The sequence below is a fragment of the Podarcis tiliguerta genome (genome assembly GCF_965153285.1).
Source record: "Podarcis tiliguerta genome assembly, chromosome: 3".
Taxonomy (NCBI): Eukaryota; Metazoa; Chordata; class Lepidosauria; order Squamata; family Lacertidae; genus Podarcis; species Podarcis tiliguerta.
This window is the reverse complement of record NC_139536.1, coordinates 33,337,924-33,360,714: the sequence shown is the minus strand read 5'-3', so window position 1 is coordinate 33,360,714 and position 22,791 is coordinate 33,337,924. Positions and strand designations below refer to the sequence as shown.

General features: G+C 43.5%; 2 protein-coding genes across 5 annotated transcripts; one reads left to right on the top strand and one right to left on the bottom strand.

The window, feature by feature from the left end:
• Positions 1-443: 443 nt before the first annotated feature.
• On the top strand, positions 444-12,851 carry SPDYA (speedy/RINGO cell cycle regulator family member A). Of its 4 annotated transcripts, none has more exons than XM_083434544.1 (8): positions 444-1,005; positions 2,021-2,057; positions 3,386-3,626; positions 5,704-5,762; positions 6,763-6,848; positions 8,724-8,895; positions 10,636-10,927; positions 12,194-12,851. In XM_083434544.1, the coding sequence occupies exons 1-8, from the start codon at positions 983-985 to the stop codon at positions 12,280-12,282; spliced, it is 999 nt and encodes a 332-aa protein (XP_083290670.1). In that variant the 5' UTR covers positions 444-982; the 3' UTR covers positions 12,283-12,851. The 4 variants fall into 4 exon arrangements, with proteins under 4 accessions (XP_083290670.1, XP_083290672.1, XP_083290671.1 ...); XM_083434546.1 differs by lacking the exon at positions 2,021-2,057 and adding an exon at positions 2,379-2,461 and having other exon boundaries at positions 450-1,005; XM_083434545.1 differs by lacking the exon at positions 2,021-2,057 and having other exon boundaries at positions 672-1,005.
• TRMT61B (tRNA methyltransferase 61B) lies at positions 12,368-20,845 on the bottom strand. The gene is made up of 7 exons (XM_083434511.1): positions 19,709-20,845; positions 18,672-18,774; positions 16,180-16,370; positions 14,958-15,049; positions 13,436-13,662; positions 12,749-12,817; positions 12,368-12,576 (listed from the first exon to the last, which is right to left on the bottom strand). The coding sequence occupies exons 1-7, from the start codon at positions 20,462-20,464 to the stop codon at positions 12,509-12,511; spliced, it is 1,506 nt and encodes a 501-aa protein (XP_083290637.1). The 5' UTR covers positions 20,465-20,845; the 3' UTR covers positions 12,368-12,508.
• Between the last annotated feature and the right edge of the window lie 1,946 nt (positions 20,846-22,791).

Below are 22,791 nucleotides of genomic sequence, written 5' to 3'. Positions count from 1 at the left end.
TCGAAAAAAATGGCAACTCTAGATAATCTAGTTTTAACTACTTTATCTGCATTCATTTTTTCTACTGTGTTTTTTTCCTATATTGTCATTACTGGTTTTTTCCCTATATTGTCATTACTGGTGATCGCTTGTCAACTAACATTCAGGTAGGTAGCCGTGTTGGTCTGACGCAGTCAAAAAAAATTTAAAAAGTTAAAAATTGTCCAGTATCACCTTAGAGACCAACTAAGTTTATTCTGGGTATAAGCTTTCATGTGCATGCGTATCTGAAGAAGTGTGCATGCACACAAAAGCTTATACCCAGAACAAACTTAGTTGGTCTCTAAGGTGCTACTGGACAATTTTTTAATTTTTTTATTTATTGTCAACTAACAGGTCTCCAAGTGACATACAATGAAGAACATATACATAAATAGCTTATAAAACAGAGTAGAATGAATGCTGCTAGGCTAATGACGTTGTGGTTCTTGGAATTCTATTCTTAATGTTGTAGTTACAGTGTTTTAGGGTTATTGCTGATTACTGTTATATACATTCTAAGTTTATATGCTGGAAGCCATCTTGAGAGGGGATGACCTGGAAGGTAGCCTGTAAATACTTCAAGGAAAAAACAACAGCACATTTATTACATATCAGTAGGATGGCTCTATGTGATTTCCAGACTTCCTCACTCACGTGTCTCCAGAAGGGAAGTTTTTGAGAGTCTTAGCAACAAGGCTCGCTTCCCCCTGATTGGCTGATGCCTTTTCTCCCTCTGGCCTAGCGCTTTAGGACATCCTTTCCTTACCAGGGCGGATTGTTCAGTCCCTTGTGTTTTTATTGGCTGAGGCTTCTTGTGCCTGCGTCCTGATTGGATCTAGTTGGTGTGGCTCCTTGCCCTGGGTGATGCTGAGATCCCTTTTTACGGCAAATGAAAATGTCAGTCTGAGGAGATTTTTTGATTGGTGGCAAGAGGTTGTGATCCAGCCCGTTTTCTTTCCCCATGCAGGTTGCATATAACCTGAGGTAATTGTCGCGCTTTCCTGGTAGCTCATGTTTCCAGGTGCCACTAGCCGCAAATCTTAGTTCAGTCTTTGGCTCACAGATTTTCACGAAGGGAAACAAAAGGCCTGGACTGACTTCATCAATCCTTTGTCTATGACAAATCTGAATAGTTCTCTTAGGAATGCCACAATGATACTGCTTCTTTTCAGGGAGCAACAGGCCGCTCTTAAGTACTTTCTGTCCCTTCAGTGTGGTGTAGTGGTTAAGAGCAGTAGTCACGTAATCTGGTGAACTGGGTTCGCGTCCCCGCTCCTCCACATGCAGCTGCTGGGTGACCTTGGGCCAGTCACACTTCTCTGAAGTCTCTCAGCCCCACTCACCTCACAGAGTGTTTGTTGTGGGGGAGGAAGGGAAAGGAGAATGTTAGCCGCTTTGAGACTCCTTAAAGGGAGTGAAAGGCGGGATATCAAATCCAAACTCTTCTTCTTCTTCTTCTTCATCACAGCATTGCTGTCTCTGTCAACCGCAGAAGCAGAAGCGGCAAGGTGGCAGCAGGGATAATCTTTTATTTATAACAACAGATAGGGCTTCTTCAAACAAGCGCAATATACAACAAGCTTCTTGTAGAGGAAATTCTGCAGTAATGCTGCTTCATAAATGGCACTGATATCCTTCGGCCAGAGGGAAAGAGCTGTGTCTAGCTCCACCCTCTGGGCCAAAGGATCCTGCTCCTGAAAATAAATAAAAAAAGCAAAACATACCCTCAAAAAAGGAGGGCATTGAATCCACAGAAGTACTTATAAGCACTGGAGGATACAAGGTAACATGTTTGATATGTCCTTTATATGAAAGGATGTTTGTGGGTGTTTGTGGGATGTTTGTTAAAAAAAAAAAAAAAAACATGACCGCTATCACTATCCTCACAGCTCCTGGCAGCCATTTTAAATATAATCATAATAATATGAGTTTGCAGGTGGCTTACATAACACGGCTCCCCCCCCCTTTTATTCCTCCCCACCCCAACCCCTGCTGAAAGGTCCAAAAGGTCGAATGGAGCTGGTTCATATAAAATGGTAAGGCTGCCATTCAAATCGCTGCCATATTCCCACTTCCACTCATGCAGTTCTTTGTTGGAGCACCATTAAGGGATGTTGTGCAGAAAGGGTGGAGATCTCCCTGTGAGGATTTTTATTTCCACATGATGCTCTGTTTGTGCTGTTGACGAACACCTGTGCCCACACCACTTCCTTGTTTCTAAGCTTTCCAAACATTTGATTTTGGAGGGGAGGAGGGCAACCAGGTTTTGAACTTTTCAGATAGAGGGGTGTGGTTTTTTCCAGGGGGGAGGCAATAGTGGGGAAAAAATAATAATGAATTTCCCTGATAAGCCCCAGCACTGAAAACTAGTACAAGGAGTGAGAGATACAGACTCCTGCTGCACACTGGCAAGGAATGTCCAGCTCCATCACACGAAAGGGTATGTGGGTGGGAAAAGGTTATATTTGGGCGGGAACACCTCAATTGAGTCAGGCAAGCTGAAATTCCTCCCCTTTTACCAGTCCTTAGAAATCTAAAGGAGAGGTGTGCAAGGTGGGGAGTGGGGGGCGGGGGACGACCCACAGGAGTAATAGATTCAAATGCTATGGTTCATATTTACCAACTTCGCATGTCGTGAAACTGCTTTCAGGAGTCGCTGTTATGTGACATTTTTGCAGTGTGTGAATAACCGATTTGATCATTTTTCAAATGTGAATATTTAGATTCCATCCAATAAACATGGACATTCATTATTTAAATAGACTACCCTAGTGACTCTGCCCAGGAACAATTAGACCTTGTTCTGATCTGTCGGTCATGGCCACTCCATATTTATTTGCTGTGTAGGTTTGCGAAAGGGGCTGGGGCAAAGTAGAGCGAAGCAGAAAGGAGAAACTCCGTAAAGAAGAGAAGGCAAATTGCCAAGTGCACAGGTTCCTGTCTTCCCATACTTAACCTCACAAAGTGTCATAAGTGCTCGTTGTAAGAAATAAGAATATTTTAAAGGCATTCCCTCTATAGGTAGAAAAGGGAAGCATGTGACATCAAAAGGGATGCAAGGCCTGGTTGTAAGAATGAAATAGTATCATTTACACTATTTTAGGGTTGCCATATTGCAGAAAGTAAAATTCCTGACACCCGCAAAGTTGTTGATAGCAAGTGCTTGGGAAAGTGGGGCTAATGCCTGTACAGTACTATTACATAGTGCAACTTGCAGGAAGTAATATCAAAATTAATGGGAAAGAATATAAAAATCTATTAAATAACATTTCTCATAATACTGAAAGTAAAACTGGAGAAGAGAGATTAATGCCTCTCTCATGCATTATCAATTCAGCTAATAATTTAATTTTTATTTTAACAGGTAACTTCATCTAGAAAAATGAAACATAATCAGAGCTGCTGTCAGACACCTCCCAGTGTCACTGTTCGTATAAAATCAAGTGCATCCAGATCTTATCAACAAAAAAAAGCTCTTAGCCTTAAACGACCGAAATTTAAAGACAGCCAGGAGACCTATGGGGAAAACATTAATAATAAGAAGCCAAAAGGTTCATGTCTTGTAATTCAGCGTCAGGAAATGACAGCTTTCTTTAAGCTATTTGGTAGGTTCCTTTATAAATCATTTTGTAAAATGCACCAAGTATATGTGTGTAGAACTTCACATTCAAAAGTAGTTGTGTCCAGAATGCCTTTATGTGAGACATTTCGTCAAGACTAACCTGAAATTACCCTATAAGCTAGAAGGGGTATATCGGAGCTTAAAACTGTATCTTACTGAGCCATACTCAAGACTGACTTCACTACATCATGATGGTCAACATGAGATACTGGCATGCATAATGTACTATAAACTAGACTAGTTGGGTAGTATCCAGTGGTGATTGCCTACAGATGTCTTTGTAGATGGAAGAAAAAGTCAGTGGAATGATGAGGAGACCATTTTTGGCACGCACTTGTACCCCTTGCACTGCAGATTGACCCCCTCCTAAATCTGCTCCAGAAGGTTGGGAAACCCTTCAGAGAACACTTAGGGGGAGCCTAGGGCACAGTAGGGGAGGGTGCAGAAAATCGCAATTAGAGAATGGAGAGAGTGCTTCTATTGAATCTGTTAATTTAATATGCCTCCAGATGGGGTCTAAATATTGTAATAACGCAAATGAGTCATTGGATTTTTTAAAAAAACTTATTGGATTTCCCCCAGAAAGGTACAGTAAATTTAGACTAAAAGTGTAGGACAGGGATGTAAAAAATTTGCATGCATGAGGAGTACCCATCACACAATAAACTCCCATCTGAAAGCAGCCTGGTCAGAATAACCTCTGCGCTCAAATGTTCTGGCAAGTACCGTATTTTTCGCCCTATAGGACGCACCGTCCCATAAGACGCACCTAGTTTTTTGGGGGGGAAATAAAGGAAAAAAATTATTTCCCCCCCAGGCGCGGGGTTGGGGAAGCCCGAGCTTCCCCCGACCCCAGCCCCCAAACAGGCAGCTCTCTGCAAGCCGTGGGAGCCCAGTGCTGGCTCCCGCTGCTAGCGGAGAGGTCCGCGAAGCCTGGGCGCGCTGAGCTCAGCGCGCGCAGGCTTCGGCATGCAGGCACCTCTCCGCCAGCAGCGGGAGCGTTCCCGCTGCTAGCGGAGAGGTCCGCAAAGCCTGGGCGCGCTGAGCTCAGCGCGCGCAGGCTTCGGCATGCAGGCACGTCTCCGCCAGCAGCGGGAGCGTTCCCGCTGCTAGCGGAGAGGTCCGCGAAGCCTGGGCGCGCTGAGCTCAGCGCGCGCAGGCTTCGGCATGCAGGCACGTCTCCGCCAGCAGCGGGAGCGTTCCCGCTGCTAGCGGAGAGGTCCGCGAAGCCTGGGCGCGCTGAGCTCAGCGCGCGCAGGCTTCGGCATGCAGGCACCTCTCCGCCAGCAGCGGGAGCGTTCCCGCTGCTAGCGGAGAGGTCCGCGAAGCCTGGGCGCGCTGAGCTCAGCGCGCGCAGGCTTCGGCATGCAGGCACCTCTCCGCCAGCAGCGGGAGCGTTCCCGCTGCTAGCGGAGAGGTCCGCGAAGCCTGGGCGCGCTGAGCTCAGCGCGCGCAGGCTTCGGCATGCAGGCACCTCTCCGCCAGCAGCGGGAGCGTTCCCGCTGCTAGCGGAGAGGTCCGCGAAGCCTGGGCGCGCTGAGCTCAGCGCGCGCAGGCTTCGGCATGCAGGCACCTCTCCGCCAGCAGCGGGAGCGTTCCGCTGCTAGCGGAGAGGTCCGCGAAGCCTGGGCGCGCTGAGCTCAGCGCGCGCAGGCTTCGGCATGCAGGCACGTCTCCGCCAGCAGCGGGAGCGCTCCCGCTGCTAGCGGAGAGGTCCGCGAAGCCTGGGCGCGCTGAGCTCAGCGCGCGCAGGCTTCGGCATGCAGGCACCTCTCCGCCAGCAGCGGGAGCGTTCCCGCTGCTGGCGGAGAGGTCCGCGATGCCTGCATTCGCCCCATAAGACGCACCCAGATTTCCCCTTCATTTTTGGAGGGGAAAAAGTGCGTCTTATAGGGCGAAAAATACGGTAATTCTCTAGGTCAGTTGTGAGAAACAGTTCTGCTTCCATTTGCCTGGAAGGGGAAGAGCAAAGTATTTTAATTTGTTAAAGGATTGCCTTGAATTAATGCTTCTTGAGCTTTGCATATAATTGTGTATGTCACAGCTGGCATATTTTACAGATGATGACTTGATTCAAGATTTCTTGTGGATGGATTGTTGCTGTAAAATTTCAGACAAGGTAAAACTGGGTGTTGTCTTGAAAGTCTGTGAAACTTTAAGGGTGAGGAAATTGAGGATTTTGTTTCAATTACAGGCCAGCACATTTGGGGTTGTATTCAGTCTTGTGCTCAGCAAATCATTCCCTCAGCATAACTTCTTCCTGCGCAATGGAATGACCTCCCTCTCTCCTCCCTTCACATGCTCTCTAATTTGTTCTGGGAGTTCCTCCAATCCTCCAGAGCAGATTTGTGGATGGTGTAGGGCACATGCGGAAGAGAAGAGGGAATCATTGAATACCACCCATTGTGGCCCTCTGAACTGTACATATCCTGCAAATGCAAATATAAGTCCCTGTTTTTCCAGTCTGTGGCAGCCAAAACTAGAAGCTCCGGAGGCTGGGTTCCAGTTCACATATAATATGCAGGCTGTCCTTTGAAACATTTGTTTCAGATTAAACTCATGTTCCATTTATCTTAATACCTATGCTGTTGTTTTAAACAACATGGTTCACTTAAAGCTTTTTGGATTAAATAAAATTGTTTACTAGGAAGTTCCCAATGAATTCAGTGGGACCAGCTTCCTAGATGAGCAAGGCATTTTTAAAAACTCTGCTTGCAAAAATGTTTGATCACACTTAATCTGCTGAGACTGTGAGCTTCATGAATCTCTGCTGTTTTCTGGTCAGATGTATGGAATACAAGGTGTACTAGAAAATGTTTTTGAAGGAATAACATATTTCCCCTTGTTAAGAAGCCGTTCACAGACCTTGGCTCCCCATTCTGCCTCTTTGTCAGAGGATACAACTGTATTTTCTACTAGTTGTTATGCTCACAATCCCGCTTTCACTGCACATTAATATATTGCAGCGAAAATATGAGGACCATACTGTTAATGCCAGATTCAATTAATGAAAATGAAGTATATGCTTTTCCCTACCGGTGAAAACATTTTTTAGGGAAATGTTAAGTCATTTTAAGAAAAAATAATAGCAGAAATTGATATTTTACCTTTTCCAACAGTACCTTTTGGCAATGACTTTTGTTTATTTCAAGCGAGCTGGCTACAGTATAAACGAACACACCAGGCTTAATTTCTTTGTAGCTCTGTAAGTATTTTTCAAATATTATGATTACAATTAAAATGTGTCAGAGGTTTCTTAAGAGTTTATTATTTGAGATAACAGTGAAGTTAGAAATAAACCTTACTGCACCATCAATTACTTATTTAGAATTGGGTCTTGACTCTTGAAGGTTTATAGCATGTTGGAGATTAATATGCGGGTGCCAAGACTATGGTGTTAAATTACCCGTTGAACCTAGTTTATTAATTGTTAAACTGTCATTGATTTCTGCAGATAGACTTTTGTCTCCCAAAGCATCCTCCTTATTTGAAAAGCTCCGCCCCCCTACCCAATAAAGGCTGCTGAGGGAGAAAAGCCCACCACAGCACAAAGCCTTCATAAGAATCAACTGGGCTTTTATTTCCCAGGTGCAACCTTTGAATGTATCCCCTATGCTTCTACTTTGGCGATCACTCGTAGCTGAGTAAGATTGTCTTCCATAAATATGGTTTTAACAATGAGTCCGTAAGTGACTGTGGAGGCCAATTCTGGATCCACATGTCCTTCCACAGTGGGGACATTGGTTACCGGGTGGGAGCTAATCATGGTGTGGATTTGCCAAGTGTGCCTTCCTCTTAGCATGTTTCTCCCTTGCGTCCTGAGTTCGAGTGATGTAGATAGATTTCAAGAGGTTCATTCTGGGCAGTTTAACAATGAAACTGCATTCACCTGTACTTCCTACTGAAGTTAATGAGAATACTATGAATGTAAGTTAATGTAAGACTAGACTCTTCAGCTGGGGTGTTGTTTGGAGAGTTTGGTTGCCATGGAGTGTTGCTGTTGGGTTTTTTAAATCTTTATTTTAGATATTGTTGTGATTTACATATGTGGAAATAGTTTGCTTTGGTTGGGATTTTTTTTTAATTATTATTGTTTATGACTACTTTTGTTATGCTGTAGTTATGTATTTTTTCATATAGTAAGCCTCCTTGAGCATGGTTTGAACTGTGGAAATGTGGCATGCACATAAAAGTATGTATGTATGTAATATTATTTAATACTTGAACATTTTTGAATCAATAAAACTGAAATTCTACAACCATAGCAGTCATGCTGCTCAACCATGTTGTGGAAATATTACATCATGAAAAAAGGCATGAGTTCTCCAGGAAATCTTTGCAAGTTTCCAGCAAAGTTTACATTTCATGTTCAATAGATTTGCTTGGAGTTTTGTTTTATATTGCAAACACATATGTTCCCCAATGTATAAAGTCATATGTTATAGCTATATAAAACATTATACGTTGCATGCAATTACTGTCCTGATATGTGTACAAAATAGTCTAAACACAACACCTTCCTAAATGTTCAGACTCTTTATTTTCATTCAGCTGTTCACAATTCAGTGCTTTAAACTTTTGGCAAGCCTCTGCTCCATGCTAAAAAAAATGTGTATCAAAATTCTCTAACATGGTAATTTGAAATTCTATGCTGAGAGAGGTTGACCTGTATAAATTATGCAAAATTGGCGATTTTCTTGTATTCCTTTGATTTGCCTCATTTGCTCTGTTTCTGTTAGCCGTGAGGGACAAGAATCCCGCCCACTGCACAATAGAAAAAAATATATTCAGCATACACTCTGGCTTATGATACTTCATTAAGCACTACCCACACACTTTCAAACCTTTTAAGAAGTAGAAACATGCTTTCTATATGTTAAACTTGAGATTTTCAGCATTCTTAATTGTGTGCCCATCTTTTCATCTGGTGAAAAATCATTTGGTAACATTTGTCCAAACTAAATTTTCAGCACTTTGGAATGTATATAAATACCAAAGAAAAGGAGGAGGGAGAAGACTTAGCAGTATACAAATGAGATCAAAACCATATTTAAGTGAGTCATAGTCCTCATCATTGTAGGTACCTGGCAAATACAGTTGAAGAAGATGATGAAGAGTCAAAATATGAGATTTTCCCATGGGCTTTAGGAAAATCCTGGAGAAAGCTTTTCCCTGATTTCTTAATTCGAAGGGATGAACTCTGGAGCAAGATGGATTATAGGGCTATTGTAAGCAGACGCTGCTGTGAGGAGGTAAGGCGGGTATATTTTATATGCATCAAGAAAGAGCAAATGAATTTTAATAGGCAGATTCTGTTTTGTAACAAGCCTCTTTCTGTTTTTTCACCAAGCTATATAAAGGAACTGTTTGTAAACATTATCCACCCAGTTATAATGAGTGGCTCAATTTAACTGCTGATTGATACTTTGCTTTCAAAACATTCCAACAAATTATTTACCTTCAGACAAAGGGGATTCCCTTATCAGAAATAATGACAGTAGTAATTATTGGAAAATATCAAACCATTCATAGAGAATGTTTACACTGGTAAATTAAACAGAAAAGAATACATTAAAATTGACCAAGTCTGCAGTTGTATTCACACTTATTTGGGAGTTTAGAATCAGTGAACTTACTTTTGGCTAACTATGCAAAGTGCAAGAAAGCAGTTATCAAACAGCATACTTTGCTTTTATTACTAACGTGAATTAAGGATATAGTCAGACCATTGGTAAGGAAATGCTAATGCTGTTTTTCTTCCCGAAAAAGACCTTTAGGGTACCATACAGCCAGCTTTCCCATTAATGGATTACCATCAAACTCAGGTGAAAAGGGTTGCTACTTAGCAGAATAATCAGGATTGTGGATAAAAAAATTAGTTTGGGGCAGGGCAATGGTAAACACATTTACCAAAAAAATCTTCCTGATTTTTACTCAGGAAAATGGGAGAAAATTAAAATAAAACCATAGAATGGAGACTTTCAGTTCCAATGGAGGTAATTGCAATGCATCAGATCCCCTACAAATAAAGGTTACAGTATTTGGGGTTCTCTGTGAATTTCCTAGAGATACCTAGCTAGCCAGTGTGGGAAACAGGATGCTAGACCAAACAGGCCTTTGATCAGCAGGCCTGTTCTTTTGGCTGTCTGCTTTACCCATCATAAAACTAATTTCACCACTAAGAAATTGGCCTAGTACAGATGCAACGACAAACTGTAGTTTATTCTTACAATCATGGGCTTTGAGTTCACGTGCTCCCCCCATCCTCTTTATATGTGAAGAGAGATTCAAATTTACTGGTTTTAAACCCATGTTTCCCAAGTTTGGAAGAAACAATAAAAGAAGTTTAAATGAACAAGGGATAGAAGCTTTAAATCTTCTTCCTTCATGCATAAACCCAAAGCCATAGAGTTAGAAGCTTTACTATCTCAAATGAGATTTTCTGTTACAGAATAGTTCACAGTTTTTTGGGATGTAAAGTAGTACAGTAGTCTGCTTTCTCCACAGTTCAAGACAGGAGCTGCATTTCATTTTCATGGAAGTTAAATAACAAACCAAATGTGTATGTAAAACTGCTAAAATACTACTGTATTAGTATTATCTAACAAATGTTACATTATTTATCAAGTCGCACATTGTTTATACATGTATTAAAATAGATAATCAAAATTTGAAAAAAGAAACAACTTTAATTATGTGTAATTTATTAGTCTTTTGTGTATCTGAAAAGCTGTTAGTAACTGAAAAAGCATGTTTTTGTTCTACGTTAGGCCTAATTAACATTCCCAGGAGTGGAAAAGTGGTTTCTTCAAGATCTTAAAAAGTAGTCCAATAAATAGCAGCTCATTCCTGTTCCCTGCGCTGTAACTATTTTACTAGCAATTAAGAAAGCTAACACCACCAACGAACGATCCTTTGTGATTTTTATGCATTATTTGCTTGTTTGTTCTGATAACAGCTCCATTTCAGTTTTTTGGTTTTTTTAAACACAGGTAATGGCTATAGCTTCGACACATTATATATGGCAGCGGGAGCGTTCTATTCATCATAGTGGAGCTACAAGAAACAATAGCAGAGATGGAGTACAGTTTCCTCGAGGACCCAATGCCACACCTACAGACTGTTTGCTTTGTGGGAAAAAGACAAGATACATACGGCTGGGATTATCCTCCTCTTCCTCCAATGGCACACTGGAAATGATGGAACAACATATACCTCAGGGATTGCATGACTCTCTTCCAGCTGATAAAATACCTGAGCCATCTCTGCACTGCTATTCCCAAGGTATGGTATGGTAAATGCTGAAGTAATTTTATTTATGCTACCTTCACAGCCCAACACTAGCTATGTCACTCAGAAGTCAGTACCCTTGATTTAATGAAACTTGCTTAAGTATATTCAATATTCTCAGCAATGTTATTGCTATTGGTGTATAGGTTGAATCTACATCCTTTAAGCCTCGTAGGTGGGTCATTGTTACTTACAGCCTCCTTGACGGAGAAAAGCCATTATCATATGTGCAACATGTGCATAAATCACAGTTCTGGTCATAATGTTTTGATCACACCTGCATCCTTTGGTGGTGGTGTTTGCATTCCAGCTTTTTCCTGGATGGAAGCTTCTCTCTGTCCCTGGTCCTTATGATTGTTCTATCTCTCCTTCTCAGTCATTTATAGAATGCTTCCCTTCCCTTCTAAATTGTGAATTTGGTTAATGATAGATTTTGTAAAATGAACAAGAAAAATCTAAGCCTAGCTACTTTATAGCCCCTTCTCAAAGCCACTCAACTCAGTTTTCTAGCAAATTACATCAAATATGAACTGAGTTTTGTAAGTTCAATTAAAAGCGAAACTGACTCTCCTACAAACAGTAGTGCTGGGAAAGTGAAAAGAAATGTTAAAAGCATGTTTTTTTCCTGGATATACTTTTTTTAAATAAAAAATTGATGAACACTGTCCCTGTGATATGTAGTATTACATGGAGTAATCAAGCAGTGTCTATCAAAAGTGAACAACTTTTTGATTTAAAGCTATCCCCTCTACTTCTAAGATAGCAATTCTACACTCCTCCTCGTTGACTTCTTGGTGACTCCTTTAATTCAGATTTATGTTTATAGTGCTAAACAAATTTGGGTGACACCTTCTGTTGTTAGTATAAAAGCACTGCTGTAAGAGGATCCTGATTTGTCAGTTCTTTATGTACAAATGATGGGATGAACTCAGCAGTTGGCAATGAAGTAGCATCTGTCACTCACAGTGAGTATGTGGGGCAATACAGCAGTTACTAAGTAAGGATTCAACTACCCAGCTGTAGGGAAGAACAACAGATGGCTCCCGAACAAGCGCAGCATTTCATTGGCAAGCCACTTTACAACATTTTCTTTGTTTTATAGATGGAGAACAGATATTTTTCATCCTACATTAATTATCCATTGCTCCTATAAGTGTAACCCATCCTATAGAACACAATAAGCATGTCACGTTACCTGGGACAAACCGCACTGTAATCCCATATGCATTCAATGTGAATTTCTTCCCTAATTTTTCATAGATTGCAAACATCTACCCAACAAAGGAAGAAAAAGTAGCTGCACATGTCAAGATAAAGCCATGGACTGGTTTACTGGAAATGAAGAATAAAAAAACCACACTTCAGCCAACAACTTAAGAAATTATCAGGAAGCACAATTAATTGTCTGAATGAAATACATTTCACAATATATGATTTATTCTTTAAAGTTTTATATTTTGCTGAAACTTTTGGTATCAAAAATATTGTCAACATAAATCAAAGTTGTGGATTCCTAAATTGCATAAACAATGATATAATTTACAATTTTAATCCTGGTGAAGTGCAATCTTCAAATCAGCATATACAATTTGAAGTAGTATTTGGATATGCCGGGTTAAATTTCCGCAGCTTGACAAGAAAGGCTAGTTTGGAAGGAAAATAAAACATCAGCATTAGTGATACAACACATAAGTAGCCGGAAAGCATAAGTATTTATTCATTAATTCAATTTTTCTTTGAAAAAGTAATAGTGCTTATGAAAAAATAGTAGTAATAAATGTGTATCTTATAAAATATTAGCCAAGCCATTCTTACCTGTGTGCCCCACTTGCCAAGGGTAAGGTCTAGCAATATATGGTGGTTTTGTCTCATCAGAAATGAGAGCTGTTAAAATAAAATTTAGAAAGTTGTTGTGCAACACTCTTAATTCCAATTTCTGCTTTACATAATTCTACCTCAGGACATTCTTTTCCACGTTGAACCCATTTGTTGTTCCTCTCCCTCCCACTTCTGGAAAACCCCTTCTCTCTATTTTTTCTCTAGATAGATCTTTGCTTTCTCATATGTCCTCACTCCTCAAAGATAACAGTGGTAAAGGTACTAGAAAGGTAGGCTAGAAATCTCAATGGACAATATTCAGTTGTGCCCATTCACGAGTGAAACAGATTTCTACTCTCCTCCTTTCTGCAGCCCCCCAGATATGCTCCAGAGGTCCAGGTGTTTCCCTGAAGCAGATTTGGGGGGCCCATAGAGGCTGCAGGACAGAGGAGAGGAAGGTAAATTTTACTTGATCAACGCTGAATATCACTATCATAAAGAAGAATCCAATACCAAGCCCTTTCAGACAAAAGTACAGTAGCAGATTGCGTACCCAGCAACAGTCTGCTGGTGGGCAGCTCAGGCTGCATTTTACATGAAGGTTCACATCTCGACACAGCATGTGGGACTGCAACGTTCTAGTGACAGCCACAAAACAAGATCTCATTAGAACTTGGTCCATACCATCATCTTCTTTGTTCTGTTGAGCAGAAATCTCCTCATTTTCATCATGGCAAGCTGATTCATTGTTCATGTTCTGGTTGGATTTCATATTGCGGAAAACGCCACCAATTTTCCAGGAAGCTGGGAGTACTATCCAATCTCTGTGTGTCACCTCAACTATCCTTTCACAAAAAAGGTTTATCTTGCTGGTCCGGATGGCTTCCACCAGATCAATAACCTGGGTGATACTTGTAGAAGAATTCAAATATTTATTACAAGTGAATAAATCTACACACATGCATAAATGTATAAAATACAATAGTTTGTACTGTAAACCTATCCTATGCATATTTAAGTCCATTTATCCTAAAGAGCAACGAGACCATAAAACATGACAAACAGCCATCAGTTATCACTTACAGTGGTGCCTCGCAAGACGAACTTAATTCGTTCCGCGAGTTTTTTCGTTGTGCGAGTTTTTTCGTCTTGCGAAACACCACTGCATTTAAACACTAACAATGGCGGGGAAGGGCGGGGAGAAGCAGGATAGCTGCCGCAGCCGGTACCTCAGACTCACCCGCGCGTTGTGGCCACCATGCAACGCGGCTGCTGGAGGGCGGCGGGGCTCAGGAGCGCGACTCTGGCTGCAACGCTGGCTGCTGGCGGCAACGGCTCTGAGGGGAGCGTGTGAGGGGGGTGGGCAGCGGCGTGAGGCACTAACCGTCAGCCGGAAGGTCGGAGGGAGCTGGAGGAGCCGGAAGGTGGGAAGGAGCCGGAGGAGCGGGGAAGGGAGCGTGCGTGCAGTGACCGTCGCTATGACACAAGAGGCAGGGCCGTTTCGTCTAGCGAAGCAAGCCCTTAGGAAAATCCGTCTTGCGAAGCACCTCAGAAAACGAAAAACCCTTTCATCTAGCAAGTTTTTCGTCTTCCGAGGCATTCGTCTTGCGGGGTACCACTGTATTTGGAACTAGGACACACTGATGATGTAACTGACTAGCCCCGTTGCTATCTAAACATTAATATTTTGCCTTTCCCCTTCAACTTAGAAGCACACAAGGCAGCATATCATAAGTCTATTACAATAACATTTATCCTAAAACCAGATTAGATGCAATGATCTCAGTCAAAACAACTTTAAGAACGACCCTTAGATCTGTATTTTCCCTTCTTGGGTGCCTGGCTTAGAGGAATATATTGCAGTTTGTTAAGTCACAGTTTCCCCAGTTTGGATGCTACAGGAAACTGTTTTAATAAACCACATTCTTTTCATTGAAGCTTGATATGCAAAGGGAGATAGGAAAAGGAGGGAGGACAAGGAAGAAGGTTCAGTCTCAGTCCACTATAAATAACAGTATATCGGACCAAGATAATTGTGTCTGTCAGTTATTATAGCTTTTTGGAAATCTGAAGTTAGGATAAATGTACTTTATAATAATCTTTAAGACCATTTATAAACAAACTGCATGAAGCCATTGCAAGTTTAATGAAGCTATCACTCCATGTAGCAGAAAGGAGCATGTAAATAGGCAGGATCAATACTTACTTTGCAAGGTATACTGCACAAATGCCCCCCATTTTAAGATTTGGGATAACCACAGATAAAACGTTCTGGGGCACAAGCATATCCAAAGCTATCTATTGGAAAAAACATACATTTTTAAAAACTTTAAAGGAGAATATAAAGGATGTGTTTTCTGTGCAAATCTATGAGGATATTAGAATATTAATTTGGATAAATTATATTAAAAGGTGAAAAGAAAGTGATCAAGGTAATGGAAAAGTCATGGTGAGTTGCAATAATACAAAACAGCATCACCATTAATACTAACAGTAATAATATTATTTTTATTTGCCTTCCAGCAAACACTGAAATCCCGATACAGTGGTGCCCCGCAAGACAAATGCCTCGCAAGACGGAAAACCCGCAAGACGAAAGGGTTTTCCGTCTGCAGAGGCGCTTCGCAAGACGAATTTCCCTATGGGCTTGCTTCGCAAGACGAAAAATGACGAAAAATTTTGAGGTTTTTTTTTGCTCCAAAACCCTTTTTTCTGAATCGCTAAGCTGCTAAAAGCATTTTAGCAGCAAAACCGCTAATCCCCCAAGCCTTAAAAAGCCGTTTTTAGCCCTTAAAGTGCCAATAGCGCTAATAGCGCTAATCCGTCAATGGGCTTGCTTCGCAAGACGAGAAAACCGCAAGACGAAAAGACTCCCGGAATGGATTCTTTTCGTCTTGCGAGGCACCACTGTATATGTTCTCTGTACTCACTATAAGTAACTGCCCTCCCACCACCACCAAAAAACACAGCTAAAAACTGAAGCAGAAATCATCAGGATTTCAGTCAAAAACCCTCACAAGTTTCTTTCTAATGGAGAACTATGGGCTGCACAGAAGCCTTTTCTACTCACTGTTTCAAAGAATGAATTGGGTTGGAGAACAGAACTTACTCTGTTTTTAAAAACTTTAAAGGAGAATATAAGATATGTGTTTTCTAGGCAAATCTATGAGGATATTAGACCAGCAGTAACACCACTGCTGAATAAAGTTTGAATCTAGTGTAACTTTTTACCACCTTAACTTAAACCGGCTTCCTTTACACCAGCTTTTTGCTCCATAAATATACTATTACTAAGTACTTGCTTTCTAGCGTTGAAAAAAGATCAATCCACTTTTCTCATATCTCTCTTTTCTCAGGGGGAGATGTGATAATTCCAGAAACAGGGTGCCCGTTTTGTTTCTTTGTTGTTGTTTTTTAAAGATACTTACTGCATCAAATGTTACATTTTTCAAAGCCTCAGCTGCTGTTAAAATGTCTTCATTAATGAAATCCACATTATCTGGCCACTCTAAAGGATGACTTATTTCCCATGCATCACGCCACCTCTTATAATTCTTTTTCGCCACTCTGTAGTGGTCTCTCCGGACTTCATAACTTACAACACGTCCCTGTGGCCCAACTGAAAACAAATAAAATTGAACCAAAATTAGTTACTGTTCTCTTCAATTCTGCCGAGTTGAATAAATGACACAGGAAATGAAACACTAGCCTACCAGATATGATAACTTAATATTACAACCACTCAGAGCATAATGGCTAACAGGGCTATAGCTTACATGGCAGTAAAGAACTATTATTATTATTATTATTATTTATTAACATTTCTATACTGCCTTTGATCCAAGGATCACAGTGTCATTCACAATATAAAATTGCAATACTATTATGGCACTCATCTCCTAGAGTCATGCTTATCCCCCACTTGCTGTTTTCAGGAGCTACCAAATTTTAAGCTGTAACATACAGCATTGCAATGTGCTTTAGCGGAAGGGCCATAGCTTGGTGGAGCATCTGCTTTGCATGTAGAAGCTCCTGGATTCTATCCCTGGCATCTCCAGTTAGGGCTGAGAAACACTCTTGTCTGAAACCCTCAAGGCCTGCTGCCTTGTAGTGTAGTAGAATACTGAGCTTATATGGCCCAAGGGACTTGGTATAAGGCAAATTCCTATGCACCTGCAGAAAAGGAAGAGACGTGTGGTGGTGGCAGGTGACTCCCTACAGAGTGGGACAGAGGCAGCAGTGTGTGGAAGAATGACTCATGGTTTCAGTTGTTTCTACACAAATACACAGAGGATGGGAAACAAGAAGAAGTTGAGCTCTTAATACAGGAAGGCAAATATGACCTAATAGACATTACTGTGGATATCTGCTATAGATCTCCAAGCCAGACTGAGGAATTGGATGTCTGCACCTGAAAGGAAAGCAGTGCTCAACCTGGCAATAACAGAATAAACAATGAAAGGCAGGAACTGCAGTTTAAGATAGCAGATTGTATTGGTCACAGAAGTATGTCTGCACATTTATGCAATTACCTTGTAATAACAGCTAGGTGTAGTTACCAGAATGCTGGTCCTGGCCTAGGACAGGAAGGTAAAGGTAAAGGGACCCCTGACCATTAGGTCCAGTCACGGACGACTCTGGGGTTGCAGCGCTCATCTCGCTTTATTGGCCGAGGGAGCCGGTGTTTGTCCACAGACAGCTTCCGGCTCATGTGGCCAGCATGACTAAGCCGCTTCTGGCAAACCAGAGCAGCACACAGAAATGCTGTTTACCTTCCTGCCGGAACAGTAGCTATTTATCTACTTGCACTGTGACGTGCTTTCAAACTGCTAGGTGGGCAGGAGCAGGGACCAAGCAACGGGAGCTCACCCCACTGCGGGGATTCAAACCGGCGACCTTCTGATTGGCAAGTCCTAGGCTCTGTGGTTTAACCCACAGCGCCACCTGCGCCACCTGTCATGGGACAGGAAGGCCCATGATTAAATCTACAAGCAGCTGTGAGGCTGACTGGGCAACCTAAGTCTAATCTAAAGCTATTCCTGGTGCCTTTATGATGTTTTTGGATTACAACTCCCATCAGCCCCAACCAGCATGCAGTGATGACTGGGACTTGCAGTCCAACACCACCAGGAAGGTAGCACATTGGCTCCCCTGAGCTAATCACTCACTTAGTCCAATGCACTTTCCTGTGTTGTTTGTGGTTTTAAAAAATGGCACAGCCCCATGTTTGAGACCTCCAGGTACAGGGCAGTATATAAATTCAATAAATAATAATAATGTACAGCACCTTGCACTTCTTAGTGAAAGGCAGGATGTAATTTTAAAGGAGGGCACAGTACACCAAGGCTTGATTCTCACATTTAGTCTCCAAAGTGTCAATGTCAAGGTGCCTAAAGAGTGTTTCTATGCCCCAAAGTGCATCCATTCTCACATGCCAACATTTCAGCTGACTTCAGCCCTGTGTGATGAAACGAAAGCGCTGCCATGTTCTAGAAAGCAGCTAAAGTTCCCAGCATGTAGGACTGAATTTGAATAAATTAGAGTAATTCAAGAGTAATTCAGGGCATGAAAATGACGAGGAGGGACAATGATAGAACACATGTTTTGTATTTAAATCCTAAACATACCAATGAAAAGGGACATACTGTATAGTCACACCTCGGGTTGAATATGCTTCGGGTTGAGCATTTTCAGGTTACACTCCGCGGCGACCCAGATGCAAACGGAGCCAGAACAGATCCAGTTCGCATCCAGAGGTACCACTGTATAGCATAAGATGAGGAACCCTGGAAAGCCACTGCCAGTCAGAGTAAGCAATATTGGGCTAGGCAGGTGAGCAATCTGACCTGATACAAGGCAGCTTCCTATGTTCTTAAAATGTGTGGGAGAGCTGGGATTCTGTCAACAGACAATATTTTACCTGCTCGTGATAGAAATAAACTCATACCACCAGACCCAGAACCCGCTTCCAGCACTGTGTCGCCTTGACTGACGTCCATTAGCAGCAGCATTGCATTAATATCCTACGTGTTAAAAGAGCAAAGAACATAAATGTTTAGCTTAGCCCTTGTGCTTTATAGCAAATTTGTGCTTTGTAAGCAAATTGAGAACTGCTGGCTAAGACTTACAGGGAAATAAGAATACTATTTAGCACTTACATACAGTGGTACCTCGGGCTACATACACTTCAGGTTACATACGCTTCAGGTTACAGTCTCCGCTAACCCAGAAATAGTACCTCGGGTTAAGAACTTTGCTTCAGGATGAGAACACAAATCGTGCTCCGGCGGCGCGGCAGCAGCAGGAGGCCCCATTAGCTAAAGTGGTGCTTCAGGTTAAGAACAGTTTCAGGTTAAGAATGGACCTCCAGAACGAATTAAGTACTTAACCCGAGGTACCACTGTACCATTTTACAGTGTTCAAAGTGTTTCACTTATACAGTGGTTTCACTTACACAGCGGAGTCTGTAACCTGAAGCGTATGTAACCTGAAGCGCATGTAACCCGAGGTACCACTGTATATCTTAGTAAACCTTTCAAACAGTGGGGCTATTAGGTAATTTTAGATTCTGAACCTAATCGTGGTGGTGGCTTAAGATGGAAATCTCCGGATTTACTGCACCAGAACCAGGGTAGGGCAATCAGTGCTTCGGGTTTCACTCTCTCTCACTGGCCTTTGTTCTGGGACCTGCCACCTGACCTGTAACCCCATTCATCACTTAGATTTTGCAACCACTGTACTAGTAACCTTAATTCCGGGAGCCATCGGAGAAAAAGTGGTCCAAGCCATCATCAGCTTCCCCCTTAAGGCGGCTCCATCGCTATTGCTGGATCAACCCGGCTGTCCCTGGAATTACAACTCCCGCCATCCCTGCCCATTGGCCACGTCGACGGGGGTTGATGGGAGCGGGAGTCCAACGACAGTTTGGGGTCGGCGGCGGCGGCAAAGCTCTCCCACCTTGGGATACGAGATGGTGGGTCCTCTCTCCATCAGCAACACAAACTCTTCCAGCGAAGGCCTCCGAATCAGGAACGTGTGGCCCGTGGACGTCCGGAACATCTGCCCGGGGAGCTTGCCCACGATGTCGGCGTACTTCACCGCCCCCCAGGTGCTCGTCAGCACCCCGTCGGCGGCGAGTTTACACAGCTTCTTGAACTCGGCGTCGCGCCTCCGTCGGCTCTCCGCTAGGAACAGATCCCCGACCTGGAAGGGCGCGTTTTTGGATGGCGCGTCCCGGAGCTCCTCGGAGGGAGAGTCCCGATCCGGCTGGAGTTCCTCCTGGGGAACGACGTCGGCGAAAGGAGGGGAGGAGGATGCCTCTGCGACGTGCGGGGAAAGGTGCTCCCCGTGCTGGACCAGCTGGCTCAGCCTCTCCGAGGGAGAGAGGGACCTGTGCCATGCGCGCCTCCGAGCGACCGCCGGCCCCGGAGGCGCAGCAGAGCCGGCCGGCGGTCCCTCGGGCTCGTCCCGTCCATCCTTATCCCCGGCGGAGCTAGAAAGCGCTCTGCGGCTGGAGCCGAGGGAGCCGATCCCCGCGCGCAGCAGCAGCGGCGCCCCTTGCAGCTCCCTCGGCTGGGCGCTGCAGGTCTCCGGAGCCGCAGCCTGGAAGCCCAGCGTGTCCCTCGAGGGCGGCTGCTTGCCCGCGAGAGCAGCCCGACTCTCCCAGCTCGAAGCGCGCACCTCCAGCAGGCTCCCGAGGCGCCAGCACCTCATCGTCGCTTTTATACACGGCCGCCTCTTCCTGGACAAGGCGCCCCGCGGACCCTCCTCTCCTCTAGGTCTCTCCGACGGCCACCGCAGGGTTTGCACCGCTGCAGGTTCCCCCGGGCCGGAGGGCGGCTTGCATCGCTACGCACGGCGGTGCAGGAGCCCCGTGGAGCCTGAGGCCGCCGGCGAAAGTGCGGACGTCTAGTAGGCTTCGAGTAGGAGCCTCGCAGGCGCCCGGGCAGAACAGGGCAAGGAGGGGCCAAAGGGTTGGGGAAAGCAAACGGAACTCCGCGCGGCTCCCACCTCCGGTTCCGATTAGGCTCCTCGAGGGGCGGGGCCAGAGAGGGGACAGGCGTATTGTGAAAACGGAGCAGGCTGGGTTAGAAATGGTTGCAGAAAATGATTGTGCTCCCCTCACCTTTAAAAAGAAAAAATGAAGAGGCGCACTACTGCGTTTCCGTGATAGGGAAGACTGGACCTGTTGAACCTCGGCCCGCTGGTCTTGAAGGGTCCGTTCTCTTTCCCTGCCGTATTTCTTCTTTTTAAATGGAGAAAACAGTGCTAGCAACCCCCCGCAGCAAACAGAAGCTTGTCAATGGCACTCTTGCAGTCTTCCAAATCGAGGCAGCTTCGAGCGGCGCAGGCTCATTCCTGCATCTTCATCGAGTTCTGCCTTTCGTAGACAAAGCTGCCGTATCCCGAAAACAAAAAGTCATGGAGGCATAGGTTCATTTAAAGCACCGCAATGAAAGAGAGCCTTTAAACTCTCCCGCTGTATTCATAAATGCACATATTTTAATTATTGCACTATTTTTTAATACCCCTCATTCCCGCAAATGGAGGACTTTATCCGCTGCAAATGGAAAGCGGACGTTTTTACTATAGGACAATGAGACTGTAGTCCCTTTGGGGAGAGGGAGCGCAGGCGTGACGTCAATGCCGTGCGCCGATCTAGCTCCACATGGTTGCCCACATGTCTCCTAGCGTCTGCAGCTTTTCTTCAGCTGTGGATGCTCAGAATACCTACTTATTAGGTGTAGCATGATAGGATTATAAGTTTCTAATGAAAGGGGCGGGGAGTCTGTACGGTTGTCACAATGCACAAGTGTCAATCGAGTAATCATTTACGGCAGCGAGCCTATGCACACTTATTCGGACACTTACCGAATAAGTGAGACTTCGGAGTGAATGGCTGGATTGCACTGTAAATCTCGATCAACTGACATACAGCTAAATCAATACTTCTAAAGGGCAAAGAACAGTTCTTCAAAGAGACAAGTGCATGAACTAGGAGTGTCCTTACTGAGATGGTGCAATGTTTGCAATTTTTTTAAAAAAACAGATTATTGAATTAAAATGCATTAAAAATAAAAAAGCTTTTCAGTCAACTACATACTGCAGCTCAAAAATCAATGGGGATAATATAAACAGTTTGTGAGCAATATTTTCTGTTTGTTTCTTTTTTGTTCTAAATAATTAACTTTTTTTAGTGGTATGGTGTACCAATCTATTCTTAATAATGGGTGAGAATTCATCAAGTGGAGGATAGGAGTCAGAAACAGGCAGCAGCCAAGTGGAGACAACCTTCTGACATGAATCCCAGTAGTTTGAGTCCTTCAACATAGCTTACTTGGTATGGCCATACAGCAGCTGCTCCTTTTGCTGTCCCACATTGAAGTAATACAAAATTAGAAGCCACATGAAACATTGTAAATGAGTTGGTTTAGATAAACTGGAGCATTCAGAGCAAATATAAGTGGAGAATACACCTCTGAGATGAAAAAAATGTATAAAATTAAATGGAAAAGGGGCTTTAAAAGGTAAAGGTACCCCTGACCATTAGGTCCAGTCACGGACGACTCTGCGGTTGCGGCGCTCATCTCGCTCTATAGGCCGAGGGAGCCGGTGTTTGTCCGCAGACAGCTTCTGGGTCATGAGGCCAGCGTGACTAAGCCACTTCTGGCGGACAGAGCAGCGCATGGAAACGCCGTTTTACCTTCCTGCTGGAGCAGTATTGATTTATCTACTTGCACTTTGATGTGCTTTCGAACTGCTAGGTGGGCAGGAGCTGGGACTGAACAACGGGAGCTCATCCCATTGCAGGGATTCGAACCGCCGACCTTCTGATCGGCAAGTCCAATCACAAGCAAAGCCTGGTTTTAAAGCTATCTTAATTTCAAAAACCTATTCAAATATGTTATTGGTACCCCAGTTAGATATTAAAAATCCCACCCATAAAGTTACAGGGCAACCGAGTTTGGAGCACAGCATTTCTTCGTTTTGGAGGTGTAATTCCATTTTAAGCCTGAATGTGGGGGGAAATGTTTCAGTGA